The 24751-nt window shown below is 41.5% G+C and overlaps 4 protein-coding genes across 5 annotated transcripts; 2 read left to right on the top strand and 2 right to left on the bottom strand.

The window, feature by feature from the left end:
• Positions 1 to 136: 136 nt before the first annotated feature.
• Positions 137 to 10290, bottom strand: LOC108118465 (diacylglycerol O-acyltransferase 1). The gene is given in 11 exon segments (XM_017231184.2): positions 137 to 615; positions 677 to 949; positions 1017 to 1327; positions 1388 to 1531; positions 1589 to 1697; positions 6016 to 6068; positions 6131 to 6222; positions 6287 to 6390; positions 6392 to 6416; positions 6475 to 6851; positions 10182 to 10290. Coding segments are annotated over 10 exon segments (1695 nt in total). The 5' UTR covers positions 6825 to 6851; positions 10182 to 10290; the 3' UTR covers positions 137 to 381.
• On the top strand, positions 1835 to 5799 carry LOC108118462 (exportin-2). The gene is made up of 7 exons (XM_017231181.1): positions 1835 to 2097; positions 2456 to 3315; positions 3388 to 3871; positions 3942 to 4244; positions 4307 to 4463; positions 4518 to 4818; positions 4875 to 5799. The coding sequence occupies exons 1-7, from the start codon at positions 2013 to 2015 to the stop codon at positions 5610 to 5612; spliced, it is 2928 nt and encodes a 975-aa protein (XP_017086670.1). The 5' UTR covers positions 1835 to 2012; the 3' UTR covers positions 5613 to 5799.
• On the top strand, positions 5893 to 24490 carry LOC108118466 (trans-1,2-dihydrobenzene-1,2-diol dehydrogenase). Its single transcript, XM_017231187.2, is given in 6 exon segments — positions 5893 to 6003; positions 22820 to 23175; positions 23177 to 23222; positions 23317 to 23596; positions 23680 to 23926; positions 23977 to 24490. Coding segments are annotated over 6 exon segments (1431 nt in total). The 5' UTR covers positions 5893 to 5939; the 3' UTR covers positions 24415 to 24490.
• Positions 10969 to 19361, bottom strand: LOC108118463 (mucin-2). 2 transcript variants are annotated; one of them, XM_017231182.2, is made up of 3 exons: positions 18952 to 19361; positions 15080 to 15360; positions 10969 to 13517 (listed from the first exon to the last, which is right to left on the bottom strand). In XM_017231182.2, the coding sequence occupies exons 2-3, from the start codon at positions 15279 to 15281 to the stop codon at positions 11170 to 11172; spliced, it is 2550 nt and encodes an 849-aa protein (XP_017086671.2). In that variant the 5' UTR covers positions 15282 to 15360; positions 18952 to 19361; the 3' UTR covers positions 10969 to 11169. The 2 variants fall into 2 exon arrangements, with proteins under 2 accessions (XP_017086671.2, XP_017086672.2); XM_017231183.2 differs by lacking the exon at positions 18952 to 19361 and adding an exon at positions 15421 to 15482.
• Positions 24491 to 24751: the final 261 nt, after the last annotated feature.

Raw genomic sequence — 24751 nt, 5'->3', positions numbered from 1 at the left:
TGACTTTACTGATATAAAGTGTGACCGTCTAGCAACATAATAAATAGGTTTCCCTAAAGGGATGGAACTATCGTTGAGTTACCTTTCTATTTTCATCGTTGAGTTAAATTTTATAATGCAAACAAAATGTTTATAATAATTTTTAAATTCGTTTTATTTACATGACACTTAAATTCAGTAACAAATGCATTCAATAACAATCTATTTGTGTTCATCAGTACTATATGCATGTGCAAGTCATACAAAATAAGCTTTGTATAGTGGCAATCACAAGTTTACTTCTTAACTTGCATTCTGGCTTATAAATTACAAAAAGTACACGAACCCGACCAGTGCAGATATTCCAGTGGTATACCATCCCCTATGAGTGGTTTCTGAAATCTAACTGCCATAGTCGGTGCCGTTGAGTGAGTTCTTAAAATGCTGGACCACATAGTCGTGGTAGTATGCCATAATGCACAGAGGTTGACCAAGAATTATGGATGCCCATACGATTATGTTGCCCATTCGGGGACCCATCTTTTTCTCAATGGATTTCGAAATAGCCGAGAGGGGAATCTGGCCCATCATACCCATAAAGGCCCAGATCTTGTAGGTTTGCAGAGGAACAGAAACCTGTAAGATAAAAATTATTTCAAATACTTAAACAAATATATATATTATTTATTGTTTTTACCAAATATTCATGGAAGAAGGCACTGAACAGAAAGACAATGGTAGATGCTTGCCGTGAGGAGTAGCCCATTTGGACCACTGGGATGTAGAGATGACGCACACACCATCTGTGAACTGGCATGTTCCAGGTCCTCCAGAAAGTATCAATATTATTTGCATTCCACCAATCACAGTAAAAGTTGCGATCCGCAAAGTTAAGGAGTTCACCGACCGCATTTAGGAAAGAGTGGAACATCAGGTAAAAAAAGCACAGCCAGCACAAGTGATTAGGTAACTAAGAAGTAAAAATCAAGTTTAATTAAATTAAATAATGTAATTTATAAAAGTATCCATTTACTAACCGCCAGTTTGAGGAGGCGCTCAGTAGCCAAGGCTACGTCCATGTTGGAGAACGGAATTAGAGAGTTTCGAACCGAGGGAATAATCCATTGCTGAAACAAAGCCATCACCACATTCACTCCAATCACAACCTCCAACAAACGCTTTAGTAAAAAGCGTTTGCGCACGCGCGAAGTTCGTGGGAAATTTAACTCATAACAGAGAGTTGGAGCGCACAAGAAGTATAGGAGATCCCTATAAGTAAGATTATCTGGATATTGCACCAACTTGGAAATAGCCTCGTCTTCATCGCCGCCATCTAGAACCCCATTTTCTATATATCAAATAAAGAAAATATTAAATTAACAATAATGGTTAAGATATCTTAGCTTACTCAATTCTGCTAACGTTATGCTGGGTCGGCGCTCTCGGGGATTCTTTTGGTAGTAAGTCTGACGGCACCACATATTCGTCTGCACATAGGACCAGAGTTTCAGGAATAACACAGAATAAAAGAAGCACACGGTTGAGGCGCCCACTTTAAAAGTAAAGGAAAAAAAATAAGCTTTTTTTTTTAGATATATTGGTTTCTTACTTAAACTGAAAGCGTGCCCTTTGAGGTGAATGGTTACCACTGGCAGGCAAACCAGTACAACAATATTCACTATCTGGATGAAGATGCCTAAGCTCTCTGCAATGATTTCCTGCAAAATGTCATAAAATTGTGGGTTACTTTTATTTTTAATTTATGTTTTAAATAAGGTTAACGAATTTTTTAATTTCTATGTTTATATTTAAATTTTGCAAATATCGATAACAAGTAACAGAAATTACACTCATCTCTAAGCAAATTCCCAGTATTCTCGATAACGATAGCCGGTTAAGTTCCATCTTCAGATCTGCGAGCATTGTGTGCGAAAAAGCCATTTGCGATTTCATTTCATATTGCAAGATTGCGGAGGAGACCACATCTTTGATATTGTTTGAAGCAAATAGGATCCCCGAAAAAGCATAGAAAAATGGAAGTCACTGAAGCGAATTTACAGTTGCTGGCCGGTTATTTGCAGCAGACTCTGAGCGCCGATCCAAATGTCCGCCGGCCGGGTAAGTGTATGGGAATGCGTGTGCACACGGCACACACACAGCTGCACATGCGTGCTGGATTTTTGTTGTGTGCGTGCGCGGGAAGAGATTTTTGGCGACGCTTAAGGAAAATACGGTTTTTAAAACCTTTTCGAAGATCCTACAAGTTTGCCATTCTTATGCAATGTTGTGAAATAAAATCGCCCCCTAATCAATAAAGCTGAGATTGGCTGATCTTCAAATGATAATTTTAGGACATAGTCTAGGCTAGGGCCTTTTATTACTTCTGTAAAAAATAATTGTCTACCATTATAGCTGAAAATACAACCAATAGGCATTATTTCTAACACACTCTTTATATTCTGCCTTCATTTTACAGCTGAAAAACTTTTGGAGTCCACGGAACTGCAGCAGAATTACCCGATTCTACTGCTTAACCTGATAGACAAAGCTCAAATGGACATGACCACACGGGTGGCGGGCGCCATTGCATTTAAGAACTATGTGAAGCGAAATTGGGCAGCCCACCTGGACAGCGATGGGCCGGATCGCATCCATGAAAGTGATAGAAACACAATCAAGACGCTAATCGTTACGCTGATGCTCCACTCTCCGGTGGCGTTGCAAAAGCAATTGAGCGACGCGGTCAGTATTATTGGCAAACATGATTTTCCGAAAAAATGGCCGCAACTTATAGACGAGATGGTGGAAAGATTTGCCTCTGGAGATTTCAATGTCATCAATGGCGTGTTGCAAACCGCACATTCGCTTTTCAAGCGCTATCGGTATGAATTTAAGTCACAGGATCTATGGGAGGAGATAAAATTCGTTCTGGACCGAATGGCTAAGCCATTGACAGACTTGCTTCAGGCCACAATGCAGCTGACTAAGGTGCACGAGAATAATCCCGAGGCTCTGAAGGTCATTTACGGATCTCTGGTGCTGGTTAATAAGGTGTTTTTCTCGCTGAACTCCCAGGACTTGCCTGAGTTCTTTGAGGATAACATGAACACCTGGATGGGAGCATTTATCCAGCAATTGGCCGTGGATGTGCCGTCACTGCGAACCGGGGACGATGAGGACGCGGGAGTTCTGGAGCATCTGCGCACACAGGTCTGCGAAAATATTTGCCTGTACGCAAAGAAATACGATGAGGAGTTCAAGCCTTTTATGGAACAGTTTGTGACGGCAGTCTGGGAGTTGCTGGTCAAAACCAGCCTGCAAACCAAATACGATGCGGTGAGTAATAAACTTTGGATAGTTGCCATTAAGTATCAACGAATAAAACTAAACTTCTAATTTCTCCCTTAGTTGGTTTCTCATGCCCTCCAATTCCTGTCTGTGGTAGCCGAGCGAAAGCATTATCAGACCATTTTTGAGAATCCAGAGATACTTGCCCAGATCTGCGATAAAGTAGTCATTCCAAATTTGGACATACGTCCATCTGATGAAGAAATTTTCGAGGACAGTCCAGAGGAGTATATTCGGAGGGATATTGAAGGATCAGACATTGATACTCGACGTCGTGCTGCTTGTGATCTGGTAAAGACGTTATCCGTTAACTTTGAGCAAAAGATCTTTGGCATCTTTGGCCAATATCTGGAAATATTGTTGACCAAATACAAAGAGAATCCGTCGGTTAATTGGAGGTCAAAGGATACAGCAATTTATCTGGTCACTTCGTGGGCGTCTCGAGGTGGAACTCAAAAGCATGGAATCACGCAGACTTCGGAGTTGGTCCCACTCCCGGAATTTTGTGCGCAACAGATTATTCCAGAGCTGGAGAGACCCAACAGTATGTTTAAATAATTTTTTTTTTGAATTCATCAATTTAAACACAATTTTTCTTTAAATTCACTGTGCAGTCAACGAAATACCCGTTCTTAAGGCAGCAGCTATTAAGTATGTAATGGTGTTTCGCAGTATTTTGGGGCCGCAGGTCCTGGCCAACTGCCTGCCACACCTTATCAGACATCTTCCCGCCGAAAGCCCTGTGGTTCATAGCTATGCTGCCTGTTCCGTAGAGAAGATCTTAACCATGCGCGATGCCAGTAATGCAGTTGTGTTTGGTCCTCAAGTCCTGGGACCTCATGCGACTGAACTCATCAGCGGATTGTTTGCTACTCTCTCACTGCCAGGATCAGGAGAGAATGAGTATGTAATGAAGGGTAAGTTTTCTAGGCGAATTTTTCAAAGCTATTTTTTAATAAAATAAATTAAACCCTTTTAGCTATTATGCGAAGTTTCGCAGTTTTACAATCAGCTTCTATGCCCTTCATGGGAGTTGCCCTTCCCCGGCTCACCGAGATTCTAACTCAAGTGGCCAAGAATCCTTCGCGTCCTCATTTTAATCACTATCTTTTTGAAACTCTGGCACTGTCTATCAAGTGAGTATAATGCATTTCGCTGAAAGGGCCTATTGCTAAATCATTTATTTCCAGGATTGTTTGTCAAGCAGACGCTTCTGCTGTGAGCTCCTTTGAGGAGGCCTTGTTCCCTGTTTTCCAAGGCATTTTGCAACAGGATATTATCGAATTTATGCCCTACGTATTCCAGATGCTTTCCGTGCTGCTGGAAGTGCGTGAAAGCTCTGGTGCTATACCGGAACCATATTGGGCATTGTTTCCCTGCTTGTTATCTCCAGCTCTGTGGGATCGAACGGGCAATGTCACACCATTGATTCGGCTTATCTCAGCTTTCATTAAGCAGGGTTCAGCTCAGATTCAAGCTTTGGGAAAATTGGTAAGCTACCTTATAAAGTGACTTCATTCTATTAACTGACTCAAATTTAATTACAGAGTGGAATCCTCGGAATTTTCCAAAAGATGATTGCATCCAAGGCCAACGATCATGAAGGCTTTTATCTTCTAAAGAACCTTCTTTCCTACTACCCAGCCGCTGAAATACAGCCCAATCTTCGTCAGATCTTTGGATTGCTTTTCCAGCGATTGTCTCTCTCGAAAACGCCCAAGTATATAAGCGGGATCATAGTGTTCTTCAGCTTCTATGTGATCAAGTATAGTGGCGGTCAGCTGGCTCAATTGATAGATGAAATACAGCCAGGTATGTTTGGTATGTTGCTGGATCGCGTGCTTATCCCTGAAATGGGCAAGGTTCCGAAGGAACAGGACCGAAAAATGGTTGCTGTAGGTGTCACTAAACTCCTCACCGAAACGCCCGAAATGTTGCAGCAACAGTATGGTGCTTTCTGGCCACGTCTGCTGCACTCTCTAATCGATCTTTTCGAGCGACCACCTGAGAAACTGAAGGGGCTCGAAATAGGAGAGGCAGCAGGAGTAGCTGAGGATCCCGATGCTGGCTATCAAGTGGCTTTCGCTCAGCTCACTCATGCTCAACCCAACCAGCAAGATCATCTGGCCGAGATATCTGATGCTCGCCAGTTTTTGGCCACCTCGCTCTCCAAGTTCGGTCAGTCGAGGACAGGAGAGTTGCCCACGTTGCTTTCGCCTTTGGAGCCGGAATACAAGCAAGTGCTGCAGAAATATTGTGATCAAGCTGGTGTACGCATTGCCTAAAGGAAACAAATTACTTGGAGCTCTTATATCGCAATCAAACCTCGCCATACATTCACAACACTTATCTTTATATACGCATTCTATCAATCATCGCATGCCCAGTTTATTGTCATTGAAAAATTGTATCTATCTTTTGTATGTACCTATGAATAAGTTGTGTAAACAATAAATAGTTATGTTTTTAAAATTTGGTTGGTTTTGGCTTTTGATACGGAATACTTCCAAGTAACCAATCGATTTTTGTCAAGAACTTTCACATTAACTTACAAAATTGTTATTTTAGCAATAACACGATATTTTAAAATTTAGCATATACAAATATAAGCCATGTTCAAGATAATCTCGTATTTCAAGTCGCGACCGAAAAAATTTGGCGTAAGATGCTATCAAAGTGAGTACTTACCATGGCAAGGCCCTTTTCCACAGCCAAACACAGGGAAATGTGAACCAAAGAGTCTGGGAAGGATAAAAATGGCTATGAGTGTGGGCTGGACTAACTTTAAAATTATGAGACTTACAAATACTCAGAATTAGGGCATTGTGACCTTCTCCTTCATTGTGACCACTAATAAAAAAGAACCAGTCTAGGGGATTGATGCGAATTCCATATCTAAGAAGTACCGAAACATATATTAAATCATTCCTTAAAATTAATTTTCCATAATTAGCCTTACTTTAGCAGATTCTCCAAACCTAAACGAAGACCTCCAATGCAAAGGAGTAGAAATCCCCAGTTTACCAGACCTGTAAAGTTAGTAAATCCCGAACTCCAAGAAAACTAGAGAATCTCGTGGTCGATGGATTCTGAAAGACTTAAAACCTCAATTTTGCTGTTTAAAAAATTTCAATTTCCTTTACTCACGGTCTGCCGGGTTGAGCCCTCCTCTGTTTCTCCTCTTTGTTGGAAATTTCCTCAGCGCGAGTTACACTTTGGGTTCTTCTATATCTCAGCTTCTTTTCAGATCCATTCGTGCCATTGCCATTTTCATCCTTGTCCAAAACTTTCCGATACTGTCGAAGATCAATGGGATTGCCATGCTGATCGAACAGATTTTGGGTTGACTTGCGGTTACGCAGGCTGCTTAAATTGTGTTCTGTGGCCGAAGCTGATCTTCTCAGACGCTTCATGATGCCCACACCACCGGAACCGCCATTTTTGGACGGTTCTGCTTTTTCAGCACCCTTATCTTGGGGGTCCTTATTGGTGGTCATTATGGGTATAACAGAACTTGACCCTCCCTATAAAAATTTCAATTTATGATGATTAGCTTTTGCTTATCAAAAATTCTTTTTGCAATTGAAAGATAAGATTTGTTTTGGTATCGCCTATAAAAAGTTCAAGTAGTTTTGTTTTGACACAGAAATAATTCAGATTGGAACTGGATGAGGTTAGCAGAGATAAACAGTAATGGTTTTACTGGAGCTGGTAATCCATTGAATAAATTCACAACTCTGATAAGAACTAATGAGGGTAATTAAGTAATATGGTGTATTTATCAAATACAACTTCTTGGTTTATATTAATGAAAACGGTTCATTGTTTATCGAAGCGAATCGTAAAAAAGTCGGAAATATAAATACTGTTTTGTAGAGCTTATTGTATTAGCGAATAATTGGGTCCAGATTTCGCGATTTCGCAGTTAATGCGGTCAAAGTTCATCTGCGTATGCGATTGCTGATTAAGTAATCAGATACCGATTTGCATAGACATTGAACCCGACAATGATAATGTGGTTAGGCTGTCTGGTTTATAAGCCAACAGTTTCTCACTGAAATCGTGTAAAACCAATTGTAAAGCTGCTATGATCGTACTTGACATTAGCTACTTTAGTCAAGAGATCGCATGTCAACTGGATGATCACCAAATGGTAGGGCTTTAGCATTGTCATTAAACCTTAAGAGACCCCACCCAACCCTTAATTGACTTTCTCTTACCCTGCAATATACTTTACTATCACTATATCTTAAAGTTCTTTTTTTTTAATATATTTAAGATTCTCGATTGAGATTTGAGTCACGTAACTTGTTTGTGTCAAACAACTGGTGGCAAGATACGATTAGGAAATTGTTGTCTCAGCAATTATTAAATATTTATAGATTAGATTTTATATATGCAAAAACTTCTATGACGAAACTAGAGGGTTATCTGTTGAAAATGAATTCTTGAGTAACTACACCTAGGTCACTTTATGGAGGCAAGTTGTTGCCTGAGTTAATTGTTTTATTTGACTAGTTTATTTGATACCTTGTTAATTTGGCATCAAAGTTCGTTTACTATCGCTGCTTATCGCATATGCGCATAAAAATCAATTTAAAGTGAGCGTAAATTGCGTTTCAATGTCATTTATAAAAATACTAGTGACAGGAATGCAATACTTAATATTATAGAAAAGTGAGAACTTTGGAATTTTATAAATTCCAACTTACTTCTTAGTGCTTTGAACTGAAGTTTAAGAAATACATGTGAAATGCAGAATTATTTAAGTCGAGTCACCGTGACGAAACGTCATTCGGAACTCGAAGTCGAAGCTCGTCATGGCTCATCAACAGAATGATGAGTAATTGTCAGGCTTTGAGGACCAGGGTAGTACCAGATTGTATATGCAAGCACTCCAAGAGATACTGCATTTCATGCATATACCTATATATATTACAGATCCGTGTGAGAAACCACACAATGAAGGGTAAATAAGACGTAAGTCACAAAGAAAAAAAAAAAAATTAAATACATTTGTAAGATATTTTCCAAAAAAAACGTGATGCAAGCACCAAATACGATACATACTAGCAAAATAGTTTTAAAAAATATGTAACCTATTTATCTGTTATCCTAAGTGTTTGAGAATTCTTTTCAGAATTTTATAATTCTATTATTTTGGCCGCTGCTGTTGTGAACATATATAAAACCCGCATGTGGCAAAGAGAACCGAACCTGAATTGAAATGCTTCTGCGGTTTGACGATTAGTTTGTTGAACTTTCGGTTTATATTTAAACAGTTTAAGGTGGGGGTGGTGCATTGGTAATTACAGCACTTATCGGGCCTGAACAGATATTAGGTTCGTCAACCCAGTGTCCACTGTTTATTTTATTTAATGGTGTAATAAGGTTATAAACGAGTACATAAGTACATAAACGCCTAGGGCGACCTTAACATCTTGGAAATATTCCAGACACTTAAGTTGTAGGCTACTTGTATGGATAATTACTTCCAGAACCGGTTGCCGCCATATAAGGAAGAACTTCTCATAGCAGCGATAAAAGTAGGTCAGTAATTCAAGTGAATCCATCAACTTGAGTACTGAGCTTCTCCCGATCGAACGGCGATTGATAAAGGTTATCAATGGTCCGGCTCATAAATGGTGGAGATTGCATAAGCCCAGCGTTATCATGTTGCCAGGGCAGACATGTCTGGCTGGGCCACCCTAATCACAATTTCATTGCTCCTTACAATGTAAAACGGATGCTGACGAACTACAGTCAACTATTTATAACTTGAATTAGCGGAGAATTGCGAGAATTGAAGTCACTCTGGAAACGATAAATATTTATAGAAATATTTATTTAAAACCTTTTCCGAGCTTTTAACAATAAAAGAGAAAAACCACGCATTTCATTTAATATTTTCAGTTTTTTATTTAAAAAAGTACGCCATAGGGAATTTTCACTGTAGTAGCACAAATATCGAGAGGAAAAAGACACGAAAATTCGCCGGCTGCTCTCTAATCAGAAGGAAACAAACAATCTTCTTATCAGCCAGAGTCTGACATTTGCCGTGCGACTGATAATTTCTAATTGGAATGGAATTTGTTTTTCCAACCAGAGACACACACTCTCTTTCTCTGCACTTGGTTTCGTTTTATCTCTGATCAGAAGTACTCTCTGTTTGGGTTTTCAGTGTGAACCGGTTTTTTGGCATAGAAGTTTGTTTGGTTTTTACTGTTTGGCTTTTTCTGTTTGATGGCAACGATGCCACATTTTGGAAATGTATTTTGTTTCGTACCGCGACGCAATGCCCGGATCAAGGTTATATAGCCATTGGGCAAATATATGCACAGAAATTTTCACATTTAGCTATATAGGCATTATCACTGCTCATTCAATTCAAGGGAAGACGGAGATAGTTTCACTAATTTATGACAGCTATAAAGTATGCATAAAAATAGGTACTCCATACTTTTATATACTACATAGGATTTGTTGTTAGTTTTTGTTTATCAACTTGGCTGCTGTTATCATAAAAATTAAGCCAACATAATGGGTTTTGAGTCAGCAAACCACTCTGCACGTGTTTGTTCACTTGTTTCTTTTGACTAAACACATTTTCGTTTTCAACATCTGCATTCGCGAATCTTCTTCTTATTCTTATTCAAGTTCATTACTCCGCCTTTATTAACTTCAAACAAAAGCGAAAGTAAGAGAGAGAACGATGATCGTTTATGGTAAACAAAAACACACAAAAAACTCTCACTTGAACTTTTTAGCACTTGAGTTCGTTTTGAACTTGAAGTTTTGAAGTTTTTGTTGTTTTGGTTTAATAAAATATTATTTTGTTACTCAGTTTAGCACACCTTGCTCACAATTTAATCCAATTGGCGAGTGGTTGTTTCTTCTTATTGTCACGCACTGGAAGCGGTCTCTTTTTACCGTAAACCGCACACCTCGACAGCGAGTTCTCAACTGGCGCTTGGAAAATCCAATTGGAAATAAACAAAGCAAAGCGATAGGTCGAACATCAGTGATGCCGGAATATTAGTGGAAATAGCTGCCTTGGTAGGGAAAATCGGAGTTTGGCTCAACAATTTATGCAAAATACATAATATTTAATTTTTGTACTAGTGCTAGCAAGCGTATTACCTATATGTGTTCTTTTAATTAATCATTTTTGACTTGTTGATATTATGCCAACACTGTCAGACACATTATCTTGTGTTATCGGTATCGAGCAGTGAACGATCGCTATTTACTGGAAAGTAAATTTGGCGGAATGTTTGAATTTGTGCCCTCGGGTTGTAGAAGATTTGGCGAGAATAATAATTATTAAAATCAACATTATTAACATTAATTCATTAATTATCAAACACTTATTCACTTACCTTTGCTTATTAATATTAAATAAATTTAAAAATGTGTTTTTGTATTATATTTCTACATTGTAAAAACCATTATAGCTTACCAATGTAGAAATCAGTTTCCCGAACACTAGGTGGCGCTCTCAGCTGATCGAAAAAGAAATGATTTTGATATTCATAAATATTTTTCAATTATCGAATTTTTATTATATTATGCAAAGTTATTATTTAAATTAACTTACACACTAAAAAACGTAAGAAAAATTTCAATAATTTAATGCTTAATTACACAACGAAAACTCTTTGCTCGAATTATATTGGGTATAGAACGCAGTCACATTGTGACGTCAGCAGGACCTAACAACTAACAACAAGTAAATACAGATTCAATTAAAGCTGACTTATGTACAAGAACGTATTAGGCGTGAGAAAAAGTTTCTGATAGATTTGGTATAGAGCGCAGTTTAAGAAAAATGCTTATCTTGGGCTAATGCTGCTGTCGCCTCTCATCGATCTCGTCCTCGTCTAGACCCTCGATTAGATCCTCCAAATCGTCATCGCCATCGTCTACATCATCCACAAATTGATCGATTCGTTTGAGTAGATTGTGGGACTCATCTCCCTCCTGATCATCTTCTTCATTTTCCAGTTGACCATCGGTGGCCGTTTCATCGTCTTCCTCCAGCTCCTCATCATCATCATCATCATTGTATTCTATAATATCGCTGGTGGTGACCCCGTCTTTAAGCCGTGACTCTGGTAATTGATCATAGTCAAAGACCTGACGCGTTGCTCGAGGTGGTGTCTCAGTGGAAATCGGTGACCTTAGATCTTCGCCAGCTTTATCATCTTCATGGGTGTCATCTTCGAGAAGACTCTCTATGCTCCCTGCTTTACTGGAAATCCTTGGTTCCGGTTGCTGGGGCAACAACTTGGTACTAACTGGCTTTAGCACGGTGCTAGCGGTGGAAGTGGCTACTGGAGGTGACCTTGTGGAGGCGATCTCATGGGCATCGGCAAACATATTGTCCAGTAGACTCAGCAAATCATTAACACCACTTGGAGGTTCAGGATTTGGTCGAGGTGGAACTAAGGGGGTGGTACTGCTAATGGGCACTTTGGTTGTACTGGCCGCACTGGTTTTTGGGGTTTTTGTCGTGGTGACGGTGGTAGTGATGGCGGTAGTGGTTACAGTAGACTTAGTGGTACTGCTAACCGGAGCCTTAGTAGTGCTGTAAACTGGAGCTTTTTGAGGAGCTCTTGTGGTTGAGGGCTTCATGGTAGTGGGTTTACTAGTCGTAGTCGTCGTTGTCATGGGCGTGGTTTTGGTGTGCAAATGCTTGACCTGGTAGGACTCCACCGTCCCTCTCTTCTGATTCGGATCTGCTATCCTAACCACAGGCTCCCTTTTGGAGATAACCGGCACTATCTTTGGACTGTGTGGATCCAATTCGTTTTGGCCATAGGTCTTAACCTTCGAGTGACCCTCGATGATGAGGTACATGGGTCCTAGTAGGGGCTTTGGTGGTTGCTTGTAGTGGGAGAAAAGAGAGTCGGTGGTGGCTTCACTCGGAGCAGGAGCCACTGTGGGTCTCTGCGCCACATTGCTTGTCTGGGGGATCAGCAAACGATTACTGGCTGTTGTGCTGGTTCGCTGATAAATGGGCAAAGTTGTCGGTGTGGTCGAAGGAGTGGTTCCCACGGTGGTTGTGCTGGTCACTAACATTGGTCTAAAGCCAGAGCTGCTCGTTTGAGGAGTCGGTGTGATGTAAATCTCAGGCTGTGGCTCTGGCCTGGTGGCCACAGTGGGCACTGCTATGGTGGGTGGACCAGGCACAAAGGTCACTGGTGCGTAGGTAAACGGTGGGCGGGTGGAACTCAAGCCAAAACCAACAGGTGGGAGTGGATGATGTGGTTTGCTCGTACCCATCAGATACTTAGTGGCTGGCATTGTGGGTTTAACCTTGGGTTTCGATGTCACCACCACCTCCTTTTGGAGCAACTCATGTAGCCAAGGCTTCCTTATCCCATTCTTCGATCCACTTTGATGTCCTGGTAGGGAGTTGGGCGAGTAGCTCATCGATTGCTGGGGATGGGGCCTCGAGAAGCTGTAGGTGTGCATGGTCTCCTGGTGATGTGGGTCCGCGTAACTTATCCGATGTGGTGGCATACTGGTCATCCATGGAGTTGATGATGAGTACGAGCTGTGGTGACCCATCGGTGGCTGATGGTAAATCACAGAAGAAGTCATTGTCTGTTTGGGCGCCGGCGAACTCATGTGGTTGAGGCTCATATAAGAGGTGGGTGCTCCGGTGGCCATGATACTGTGTCTGTATTCCAAATGGGGAGCAGAAGAAGCACTTGACTTCATCATCATCATGGGAGGTGGCATCAAATGGGTATGGGGCATGTGCTGCTGGCCATGCATATGCAGTGGCATATGCTGAGCTGGTTGTGGCATTTGTAGGTTGTGTTGCTGCTGTTGGGTGGGAGCGTAGTAGCTCCTCCGGATAGCTGCATATTTAGCCTGTTGCTGTTGCTGCTGGTTATGGCTTAAGCCAAATGGTGGATAGGAATGGGAGTGAGGTACTCTAACCCTTTCACTTGCCACACCAAGAAGCAACACCTCGCTCTTTGTTTTGTTGCGAAGGACCTCTGGTGGCAGTTCTTTCTTCCTGGCCTCCGGATTACTTTGACCGGTGCTGTTATTCTCCGCCCAATAGCGAACTCGATCCAAGGCCGGTGGGCTGTAGTCGTAGGTGGGATCCTTTTGAAGGGGATCCCCGTGCCCAAGGGGACGCCACTCGTTGTTGTTGTTCGGATCCAGCCGGGGAGCTGTGGAAGACAAGACGCCGGGGAAGATGATTGAGTACCGTATCAATTTACTTTTACATGTGCAACTTTAATTGCCCCCCAAATGGCCGTGAGGCATCTAAGCTGGAGATTCAGCGAGGAGCTAGGAGCTATGTGGCTTGGCCACAGCCAGAGTCGGGCCAAATCATAACTCGTTAAAGTGTTAACAAATGTTTTTGTCCCGTCACTTGGCCAAAGCGGCATCCTGGTTGCTCAAAGCGAGGGAAGTTATAGAATTTTTATTTGATTTGCTCAATTTGCTCAGCAATCAAGGCTCGTATTAAAAATAGTTTAAAAATTTCTTCCCTTACGTAATTTGTAAAAAAACCTAAGAAAATATAAAACAGTTACAATGAAGATCTTATCGAACTCCTCTCGCGTCTATCCAACTTCAATCGCTTTTGAGCATTTTTTGCATAAATTGATTTTAATGCCTGCGGACAGAGAGCGAGATTGGAGCTCCACTCGATTGAACCCCAAGTCAGAGCCTCTTGCCGGGATTCGTTGAGTCGTTTAGCTCCCCGCCATGAGGCTCCTAATTAAGCCAAAGTCAGAGGCCAAGCCGCCAAACACTGTGATTCCTAACGCCCACCTGGCAGCCAACACTTGGTGGCTTCTCCGTCAACGGGCGTTGATCAGTGGGGGCCACGACCAAGGCAATCAACACGGCAAACAGACAGACAGTCAGCCAGACACAAAGTCGCATTGGGTCGACTTGGTTTTGGCTTTTCTTGGCTTGGCTTTGCTTGATTGACTGATCAACCGACTGGCAGAGGCGGCGAAGGCGAAGGCGACGACTGCGAATGCGGAGGCCTGATAAATTATTAGCTAAAACCAGACAAATCGCTTTCCATTTGAGCGGTTGTAAAGGCATGCGGAGCTATAAGCTCCCAGCTCTTAGACGTGAGGACATGCACTTGGCACAAGCGGAAATGGCCACTCATGCATCTTGATCTCCTTCTAGCAATTGCCGTTTAATACACTTACTAAAAAGGCCATCGATTTGCAAGTAAGGGAGGAGTTTATATTATAAATTTAACTAAATATTTAAAAGCTACTATATACACTACTACTGTATATTAACGTAGTTAACCTAAGCTAAATCATTAAAAAAAAATTTGTTAAAATAAATTTGGTTTAATAGGACTAACTACCAAATACCATGCAAGGGTATTTAATCTGTCTACTTGCCCTTCCATAACAATATCCAAATGGGTGGGCGCTGCTCTGCCTACACCGGGGTGGCTCACCTTACCCGGAGCCACTCCAATCCCACCCAATCGAGCACATGCATCTGTATCCCATTTATCCTTGCATAATTGCCTGTGACCACGAAACAATGTTGCCAGACGATTTTCACTTTCATTCGCATTAAAATGCCTCGCATGATTGCGTTCAAAATTGTTTGATCTCCTAATGCTGGCCATTAAAATAGTGCCCACTCTCCGCACCCAGGCATCCAGGCACCCAATTATGTTGGCGAAACAAAATCAAAGTGCAAATCTTTCATATTTTTCATTTCGCTGCGGTTGTTGTTCGCTCACCTGTTGTCGCACCGGGTGTCAGACCAGCCTCATCCTGACTGCCATTCGTCTTCGTCTCCAAAGTCTGCGTCTGCGATGTGGATGCGGTTGTTGATTGAGCCAAGACCTCGACCACATGACCAGAGGCTAGTCCGAGGAGCAGGAGGTGGACCAGGCCAAGTATCGTAACCAAATCGCGGCTCTTGTGGCGTTCACTAATCATCGTGTGGCTGGTTCGGTTCGGTTCGTTGATCGGTCTGTCTCTCTCTCTCGTGGTTTGTTTGTCTTTTTGCCCGTCTTATCTGGAATTTTGTTAAATTGTTCAGTTTCGGTTATGACTCGCTGATGATTTAATAGCCAACATCGATTGTGTCCGCCGAACTTGATCTGTGCAATTTCAGCCACCGCAATTGATTCTTAACTCTATTGGATAACGGACGTGAATGAGGAAGTTTTTGGCGGTTGTTGCATTCGACTCACTTAACAGGTTGTTATCCAGATTGTTGGCCAGTTAATTTTTGAGCTGCTATCAAATTCAGGTAGTCATTTAGTTGTGATCATAAAACGGAATGTCCGTTTAATATAAAATAAAAAGAGTAAAGAAAATTAACCTTTCACTTAGGCAGGTTTATTAATGAAAACGTATTAAATTGTAAATTGATTTAACAAATCGGATTTTAACGAGGCGTTTTAAGGGTATAATATAATATGCAGGATATATGAAACGATCAGATAGAAACGACTTTCATTAAAAAACTTGGAACCGCTGAAGAGGGAAAATGTACGGAAACGAAAGACTTAGGACACAAACTTGTTTTCGAATGGGGAATATTTTAAAAAAAAACCGCTTGTATAAGCCAAGACAAATTTACAGAATATAAATATATCAAAAGGTTCTAAATTTTTAAAAGTTAAAACCAAGTTTAATTCTAAAAATCAGCAACAAAATTTTCAACATAAGGGTCATAATATTATCTTCCAATAATCCCAATGCCAGTCAGCCTTCACTCCCACCATTTATGCGTTTAACAAAGCTTCGGTACGATAAAAGGCGCATCTTTTGGTCAGCGACAACTTGCCGCATCGAAGAGATTGATACGATTAATTCATAATTTATGGCATTATGCGGCAGAGGGCAACAGGCAGCCAACGTGACTGACCAGAAAACTCCCCGGAGACAGGAGACTGGGAACTGAATACTGGACACTGGAGACCTGCGATCTCCTGGGTGGGCGGTGGCTTTTCTCCTTTTGGCTTTCTTTCTTTTGCATTTCCTCTCGAAGATATGTCCTAAGGGCTTCTTATCATCATCTCCCTCCTCAATTGCATGTCATCTTTGTCTCTTTTAATTTTTTTTTCGAATATTTCGTTTTGGGCTGGCCGGCAAGCCGGCGCGGATTCGTTCCCATCGAAAGTGAAACTTGTGCTTTTTGATCATAAAAGAAAATTTGCATTTATTTCACAGCAGCTCTACGGGTTTCTTGTTGTTGCCGGCGTGCTGTTACGGTCGTTGTGGTTGTTGTTGTTGTTATTGTTGTTATATGCTGCAACGCGCTCGGCGGCAATCGTAAAAATTAACTTGATTACTACACGCATAAATAAAGCCATTAAATGGCAAACATCTTGCTATGGCAGCAATTAAAATCAAATAAAATTTGCCGATGGCCAAGAAAAAGTGGGCGGGGTGATGATGGTCAATGCAATTGAATATAATTTGGTCCGGCCAAAAAACAAAAATTTTTCAAATAAATATTTTCCAAGTATTGCCTCTAATGATGGATACAATTTCCCCTTAATTTTCCACCGACCGACGGTTTCCTCCATTGGAATTATTGCACTTTTATGCTGTAGGCCTAACTTGTTTCTGACGCTCTCGTTTCGAGTGTAAGTTATTTAATTGTCTTTATTATCTTACATCGCATTTGCATAATGCGTTTAATTACGCATAATTTCAGTGTTATTTAATTTTATTGGCTTTACATGACAAGAGAAATGTGTGCTGGTCGCTAAGTGAGTGTTAAACCTAATATCTGCATATCAGATTGAAGACAGTTTATAAAATGATCGGTATAATTTATAGTTTAGCTTGTTAAGTAATACTCCTAACTTTGAAACTACTGAAGACTATCAACTTTTAAGACTTTATAAAAATGTAAGTTGCCTTTTATTTTTATAGGTTTCTTAACAACTACAACTTAAAAGTTGCCTCATAAAGTGCCAAGCGTGTGTATCAAGCATTTAGATTTAGCAAGTTTATGGATATATTATCAAATCCTTTTAGGCGCTAAGTCTTTAAAACTGCTGCAATAAAACTAGGCCGATTTACCCAACGACTTTCCAGACTTTCATACACAGGACTTCGACCCCTTTGATAGCAGCCCACGCCGTGTCAAAACTATATGAACGCATCAAAATGGATGGACCTCTATCGAAAACGCATTCCAAGCACTTTCGATCTTAAAAGCCAGCACTCAGTCACTCAAACGCTGCCCACAACATCAAAGCCCAAAAGGCTCCACTGGAGCTGTGAGGCATTGGAATTGAAAACAAACACTGGGACATGGACATGGAGATGGAGTGAGAGATGCACTCAAAGCGACAGCTGTTAAGCGGACAGCTAAGCCAATGTTTTCGTTTTAAAAAAAGGCACCTATAAAAAGTCGATGAGCAAGCAAACAGACCAATAAATAGACAAACAACCGAAGCAGAGACCAAATATACATTCAAGTGCGCGACACTTTTTATGCCAAGAGCAGCAGTAGCAACAGCATCAGCAACCTGCAACCTGCAGCAACAGCAGCAGCAACACAAGCAACAAGAAACTGGCGCTCAGAGATGCATACCAACATGGCAGCGTATTAGCCAAAGACAAATACTAATTGCAGCCAAAGCAGCTGCCAACAGAAGCAACTGCCACAGCAGCAACATTAGCAGCAACCTCAGCAACATCAACAGATGCATCACCACAACAGCAGCCCAAGTTGCAGTTGCAATTGCAAGTGCAGCTTCAGCTTTTTGTTGCCGGCAGTTAATTTCATTTAAAGAATGTCATCTTCACTTTAAGTGAAAGATAAATGCACCTGGAGTGCCTGGAAAATCATGTGGCTATGCCCTTTCTCTCTCTCCTTGCCTTCAATGGTCTCTTTTATTCTGTACACACGGCGTATGAGTGATGTCAGTTTTGTTTGTCTACTTTTCGTCGGCATTAGCGCCGGCTTTAAATCCATTCAGCGTCTTAATTCTTTCAGCAAAGTTGCAAGTTCGTAAAAGAGACAAAACATTCGATTTCGCTGGCGAAGAAAGGTGGAATTTATGTGCTGCATCCGCAGTCATGGATTATACCATTGAAAACCGAGAGTTGATTGATGGAAAATGCGTGAAAACGGTCATGGACAATCGATTGTGACCAAGTGCTTGCAAGTGAAATGTTACTTTAGTTATTCTTTGTTTTATAAACAAATCCCTATTATTATTTCATGTTTTTTTATATTCACATCTACTTTATTATCCTCTCTGATCACACACGTTTTTGTCAAAGTGAAATTAACACAAATAGCAATAAATACTGATGATGATTTGCTTTGATCACACGTAGGTTTACAAGACGTTTAACTTTTCCGACAGACAGATATGAGGCTAAATTATACATTAATAGCTTGATTTAAAAAAACTTTTGGTAATTTCATTTAAGTCCTTACTATTATTTTGACAAATTGTAGCTTTTAAAGATCACAGAAATATTAAATCCTTTTACAATAACTAGTAGTAACGATCGGTAAACTTCTTCATTTAATCGTTAAACTTATCTTTGCGATTTATTCTTTCACTTTCACAAGCTTACACAATCTAAGCAGGATCTTACATCACCTCATTTTTCCGGCTTATCGTCTTACCATTCAATGTCACTAGAACAGGAACAAATATTTCCACTAATCCGCAAGTAGTTCCTTTTATAAACTAAATATTTGTTTTTAATCCCTTCTTGCAACTAATTTTCAGTCATTTCCTTGCCGACAATTGTCACAAATCAATAATCAAATACAAAGCCACTCGGCCAGACAGCGGGGCTGGCCAGAAGACATTTCATTTCATTCACTAAATTTCACTTTTAAACGACCAGCGCGACCGATGAAGATAGCAGCTCTTCGAGCTTCTGCCTTCGAAGCCGACAGACATTCGCACGGCCTCGGGTTTTTGGGACAAAACCTGGGATCTTTACGGAGGAGCTTCAGGTTTTCTTTGGTTCGCCAGTGCATCTAACCAACGGTGCATCCGTTTCAAAACGCGTCCGTTTGTTAACTGATTTCGCGTGGTCTTGGCCAAAACTCAAATTCGAAACTGTTAAAAGTGGCAGCGTCGTCGACGCTGGCAGCGACTACAACTGAGATTTTCAGGTACAACGAACCAGCTAAAAAGCAAAGCCTGCACTTGTCTTCGTGGTGTTGCTGCCGTCGCAACGCTTTTGACCAACGCTTTTGGCCAAAGCCAATCCATAAACACACACGTCGCGCAGCCGCAGTCACGTCGCAGTCTCAGTTGGCTTCGTCACCAAAGTTGTCGTCTTTTCGCTTTTGTTGCTGCCTGTTTAGCGATGGTTGTTGCCGTTGCCGTTGTCGTTGTCCAAAGCCAGACTCACTTTTCACTACCTGCAACATGTTGCCGCTGCTTGTATAGAATTCTTATTTGTTTTGTTTTTTTCTTTGATTTCTTTACAGAATATAAATCTTAAGTTAAGATTTCGCACATAACATTTGATAATTCTTCCAAGTTATTGATTTGGGTTTATCCACAATCATTTCCTATTATTTTTTAGTTTCTTAGCATAGAATAGCTGGCACATCAGCTTTCGCTTTTCACCTTCACCTGTTGCATAAAAACCGAAAATCTTTTGGCCAAATAAATTTCTACTTGCGGCCAACAAATTGTAAAATATGTTAAAAGCTTTCGGCAGCAAAAACAATTGGCAATAGTCATGACATGACTGGCTGTCAATTGACGTTGCTGTTGCTGCTGGGCGTGTGCGTAGTTGAGGGGCAGATGAGAGTGAGCCGACAGACATGCATACAAAGTTCGTCAGCTCGATAAAATAGAAAAAGAAATAAAAATCATAGAAAATAACAAAGGCAACGGAAAGATTATGCTGTCTTTTGGCCACAGAGCCTGCCTTTGTCCCCTTTCCCTCAACATGTTGAAGGTGTCAATTAAGGCGCAATGTTGCCAAAGTCGCGAACAAAAAACGTATGGCAAATCAAGAGACTCTGTCAACGAACTTGACACATGACTTTCACAACCTAGAATGCTGAAACATGCAAATATCTATGCGCACTCTTGAAAATATCTATAGTTACAGAATTGTAAATGTTTTGCTAATTATTTCACTTTCTTTTTTCCTTGGAAGGTTTTTGATAATTCGCTCTAAACTGTAGAAACAAAACTAATAAACCTTTTAAATTGGTAATAAATCAGAGCAAGTAAAATACTTTTTAATTAATCGACTGCCATTACATTTATTTCGAAATTTTATTTGCAAATAAATCAATGAAAAGTAAAGATCAGTAAAATGTTCCTCAGTTAATTCCCCCAAAGTAATTTGTTTTCCTCCTTTCGGCCCCCTTAAATCACCAATTGAGTTTCCTCCTGTCAGTTGGTCATTTGGCCGGGCTCGTTAACTTGTTTCTGTGGCCACTTGTGCAAGGCCATCATCTCGGCATCTCAAGTGCAGCATTGGCCAATAGCACTCCCCCGCCAGCAGCTTGGGGACCCCCTTAATTAGCGCATGTGTTGTGTTGCATGCGACCGTGTTGCATGTGGCCAGGCTATCTGGCAGCCCACTCAGCCGTGTAAATTGTATCAATAAATTTATTGATTTCAACTGTTGCTGCTGACTTGTTTAATATTTTGCGACGATTTATGTTGCAGGCATGCAAATTTTAGTATTTATTTGCTTTGTCGGTGCACCAGAGGAGCCGGCAATGGGGAGGATGGGGGACCAAAATGACGCGGCTCTGGCTTTAATGAACATGTCGTCTCCGCCGTGTCGTCGCTCTCGGGAAAGAGTCATCAAAAAACACACGCATGGCAAATTTGTGTGCTCCGGCTGTCAGCTCTTGTCGCGTCTCCCCCCACTACTCTGCACCAAAATCTACTCTGCATTACACTAAAAATAATAATTTTAGTTTAGAATTGGATTGAATCTTCTTTGTAATGTTTCTAAGAAGAAAAAGAAAAAAAACACAAAAACTTTATTAATATATATTTTTGTATATCTAAAAGATTTTCTACGCAATTTTCTGCAAGTGCACCTTTAAGTCCTGCTCGTGCCTGTGTAGCTTAATGACAGAAATTAGGCAACCTTTCACTGGCACATAATTTCACCCGCACACACACACTCGCAATGACTTATACAGAGTCTCTTCCGGCACTGGGCGAGAGTTGGTTTGTTTTCTCATTTTCAGTTTACGGATTTCGGTTTTTATTTTGGGCCGTCTACATACTCTTACACCCATAGAACACTTTCGTTCATTGGCCAACAGAAAACGCGCCTCGCACATATTTTTATCGCTTTGCATTTTGGGTTAGGGCAATTTCTACGACCAACGACCATCGACCACTGCCACTTGCACCACCTGCCATGCATGCAAAATCAGGTGAAAAGCGCTGCCCGCGTATACGTCGCCCGGTGCATTGCTAATTAGATAAACAAATTTTTTGGTTTTCTGTTGGGACGCGCCATCGACACTCGCACACAGAAGCGGACACAGGCCACTCGGACATTGTTGCACGCACTCGAGTTATTGAAAAGTGAAATAAGCCGCGGAAGGTGGCAGCTAGAGATGAAACAAATTTCGAATGCCAAATGCTCTTACTATAAAATAATATGATTACTAAACAAATGATTATGTTTTAGTTAATAACCTAATATCAATACAGATTGAAACTTCACGGATTGAGATCTTCATAAATGGTTTAACATAATTTTGTGTACATATTTCTTTATTATTATTCGTACTTATAGAAACTCATTGATTTCCCCCAACTGATAAAGTACAACCACTTGTCAAAATCAAGCTACCCATTCAGCGGGAACTTGGGCGATAAATACACAAACAGTCCGATGCTTAGTTTCTAAAAAAGAAAGTGAAATTCGAATGCGGACAGAACGAAGCGCAAAGTGCGCGGCCCAGGCAGCTCCCAACTTGGCCAACTTGGCCAGGACCAGGCCAATACAACAACAAAAACTAAAAAGAAAAAACTAAAACAAAACCAAAACCTGACTTAGCTGCAACAAACCGCAGCAGCGAGTCATTCACAAGTTGTGATGCTAAACAAATATGACTAATTATGGAGGAACTGACGCACTAAACAGCGCCACATAATGCGCCCGTCGTCTCGGTTTCGACGTAGATGGTCCACGTCCATGTCCACGGATGGCACCGAGTCCGGACCGGTTGCCGGCGGCCAAATCCAACACCCGCAATTTCGCCAGTTCGTGGAAAAGCGTTCGATTGTATGAATGAAATGTGTTTTACGCGACAAAGTCGACACCGATCGTCACCGGCGGTTGTACACTGCAAAAAATATATTGATGTGTGCTAGAAAAAAATACTCAATCCTCATTTTATTAAAAATATTTCGTATATGCAAGATTTTGATATCATTGAGTTATTGAAATAAATCAGAAAAGCCCAAATTAGTCATGAATCTTTTTAAGTGCAGTTTTCTCTGCACGATGTGAGTAATACAATCCTCCTCAATCCGCAGATCGCCTGCCCACATGTTCGCCATCCAAGGCGGACGCCAGGCGGAGCAGCTTTGGATTCGTTGGCGGTGATATTGGCGACCAAAACATGTGGCAATCGCGCCCGCGCCAGTTGCATGTCAATCCGTTTACCTTCCCCACGACCCACTCAAAGGCGGAACCAGCGACACACGGAAAGGGCGAGTGGGTGGCGGACGAAGGGCCAACGCTCCGCTGGGGCATCGCACCTGTCAGCCTGATGGCAGATGACTTTGCAGCTGCTTTAAGTGTCCTCCCAGAGAAGCACCACCGCATCGTGTCCTGTGTGGCCGCCTACCAATCTCACGCTCTCGCCTTCTCCGATCGCCATAAGGTGGATAAACGTGTACACCAGCTTCGAGGATCTGGCCAAGTGCCCGAATGTAGGTGAGTTTCTATATCTCTGGTCGAGGAAACCCATATTTGGAGGACATAATTAAGCCATAACAAAACACTAACTTATAACTTTGTTGAAGTTCAGATGTTGTGTACATCTCACCGCTGAATCCTCAGCACTCGGAGCTCTGCCACCTGATGTTGAATCATGACAAGCACGTTCTATGTGAAAAACCGCTTTGCATGACGGAGGACCAGGTGACCAAGTTGCTGGAGAAGGCGCGGGCGAGAGGTCTCTTCCTTATGGAGGGAATGTGGCCAAGATGCGTCCCAGCTTATCACTACCTGCGGCATCAGATTCTGCGTAATCGTCTTGGAGAACTGCAGACTGTTCATTGCTCTCTGGGTCTGCCTGTCTCCCAAGGGTAAGAATACTTTAGTTGGTGACATAGAAATCTCTTCTAGACAAATATATTTATATAAATTAAACTGGTAACGATTTCCTTAGGAGACTGGGACTTTACGGCGGAGTTACCAACGATTTTGGCGTCTATGGAATGCAGTTGGCTCTGTGGGTGTTTCGGGAGATACCACGTTGCCTCAAGGTAAGCGGCAGGGTCAATTCCCAGAACGTGGACGTTGCTGCTGATATAGAACTTTGCTTCACCCGCGGCAAGAAGGCCTTCATCGAGGTCAGTTCGGAAAAAAAACTCGACAACTTGGCTATTGTGAAAGGCACAAATGGGTCCATTAAAGTGAGTTTTATTGCAATAACATCTAGAACTTAATATCAGTCCTCTTTAAGATGAACAACTACTGGTGTCCCACCCGTCTGATCACCGATGAGGTGGATTACGAATTCCCTTTGCCGGGTAGCGACGAAATGCCACCCACCCACTACCACAATCGATTGGGCATGTGCTATGAGGCCGAGGAGGTGAGAAACTGCATCATGAAGGGCAGCTACGAGAGCGATGACTTCAGTCACAACGAGAGTTTGCTGCTGGCCAACCTAATGGATACCATCCATGCAGAACTCGGAGTCGGTGAATTCGCAAATCGGACAAAAGTTCCCGATCTACAGCGGCATATCGAGAATGTGCAGGATATAGTCGAAGATCCGGAAGAGCTGGCCAGCGAGACATGTCGAGTAGTCCAGGATGTTAGCTCCTCTGAGGCCCTGCAAGGCAATCAGCAAGAGGAGGAGGCCCAGTCCAGGTCCAAGGCTATAGACGCCCCCTAGTAATAAAAAGTGTGGCAGGTGTTGTACATTTTATAAGCTCGAATCATATATGATTTCAGATCAAATAAATAGATACTACAATTAAGAATATGCAAAACACAGATCAGCTATAAAAAGTATATAGGAGTGCCAGAAAAGCGTTTTAAATCTATCTAAAATCTGTACATTTATCTTCCGAAAAGCTCTTGAAAAATGGTTTTAGCCCAAGCTAGATACTTACGGTCAGAGTTACAAACCTAAAAAAACTCACCACGAATCTTCGATATGGTGGATACTCAGCTGAACGAGCTTTGGTGGAATTTAATTTTAAAATCGCATTTTAAATATCGCAATTGTT

Source organism: Drosophila eugracilis, unplaced genomic scaffold, assembly GCF_018153835.1.
Source record: "Drosophila eugracilis isolate 14026-0451.02 unplaced genomic scaffold, ASM1815383v1 contig_1197, whole genome shotgun sequence".
Taxonomy (NCBI): Eukaryota; Metazoa; Arthropoda; class Insecta; order Diptera; family Drosophilidae; genus Drosophila; species Drosophila eugracilis.
The sequence above is the reverse complement of the archived record's forward strand: the minus strand, read 5'-3'. Positions and strand labels throughout refer to the sequence as shown.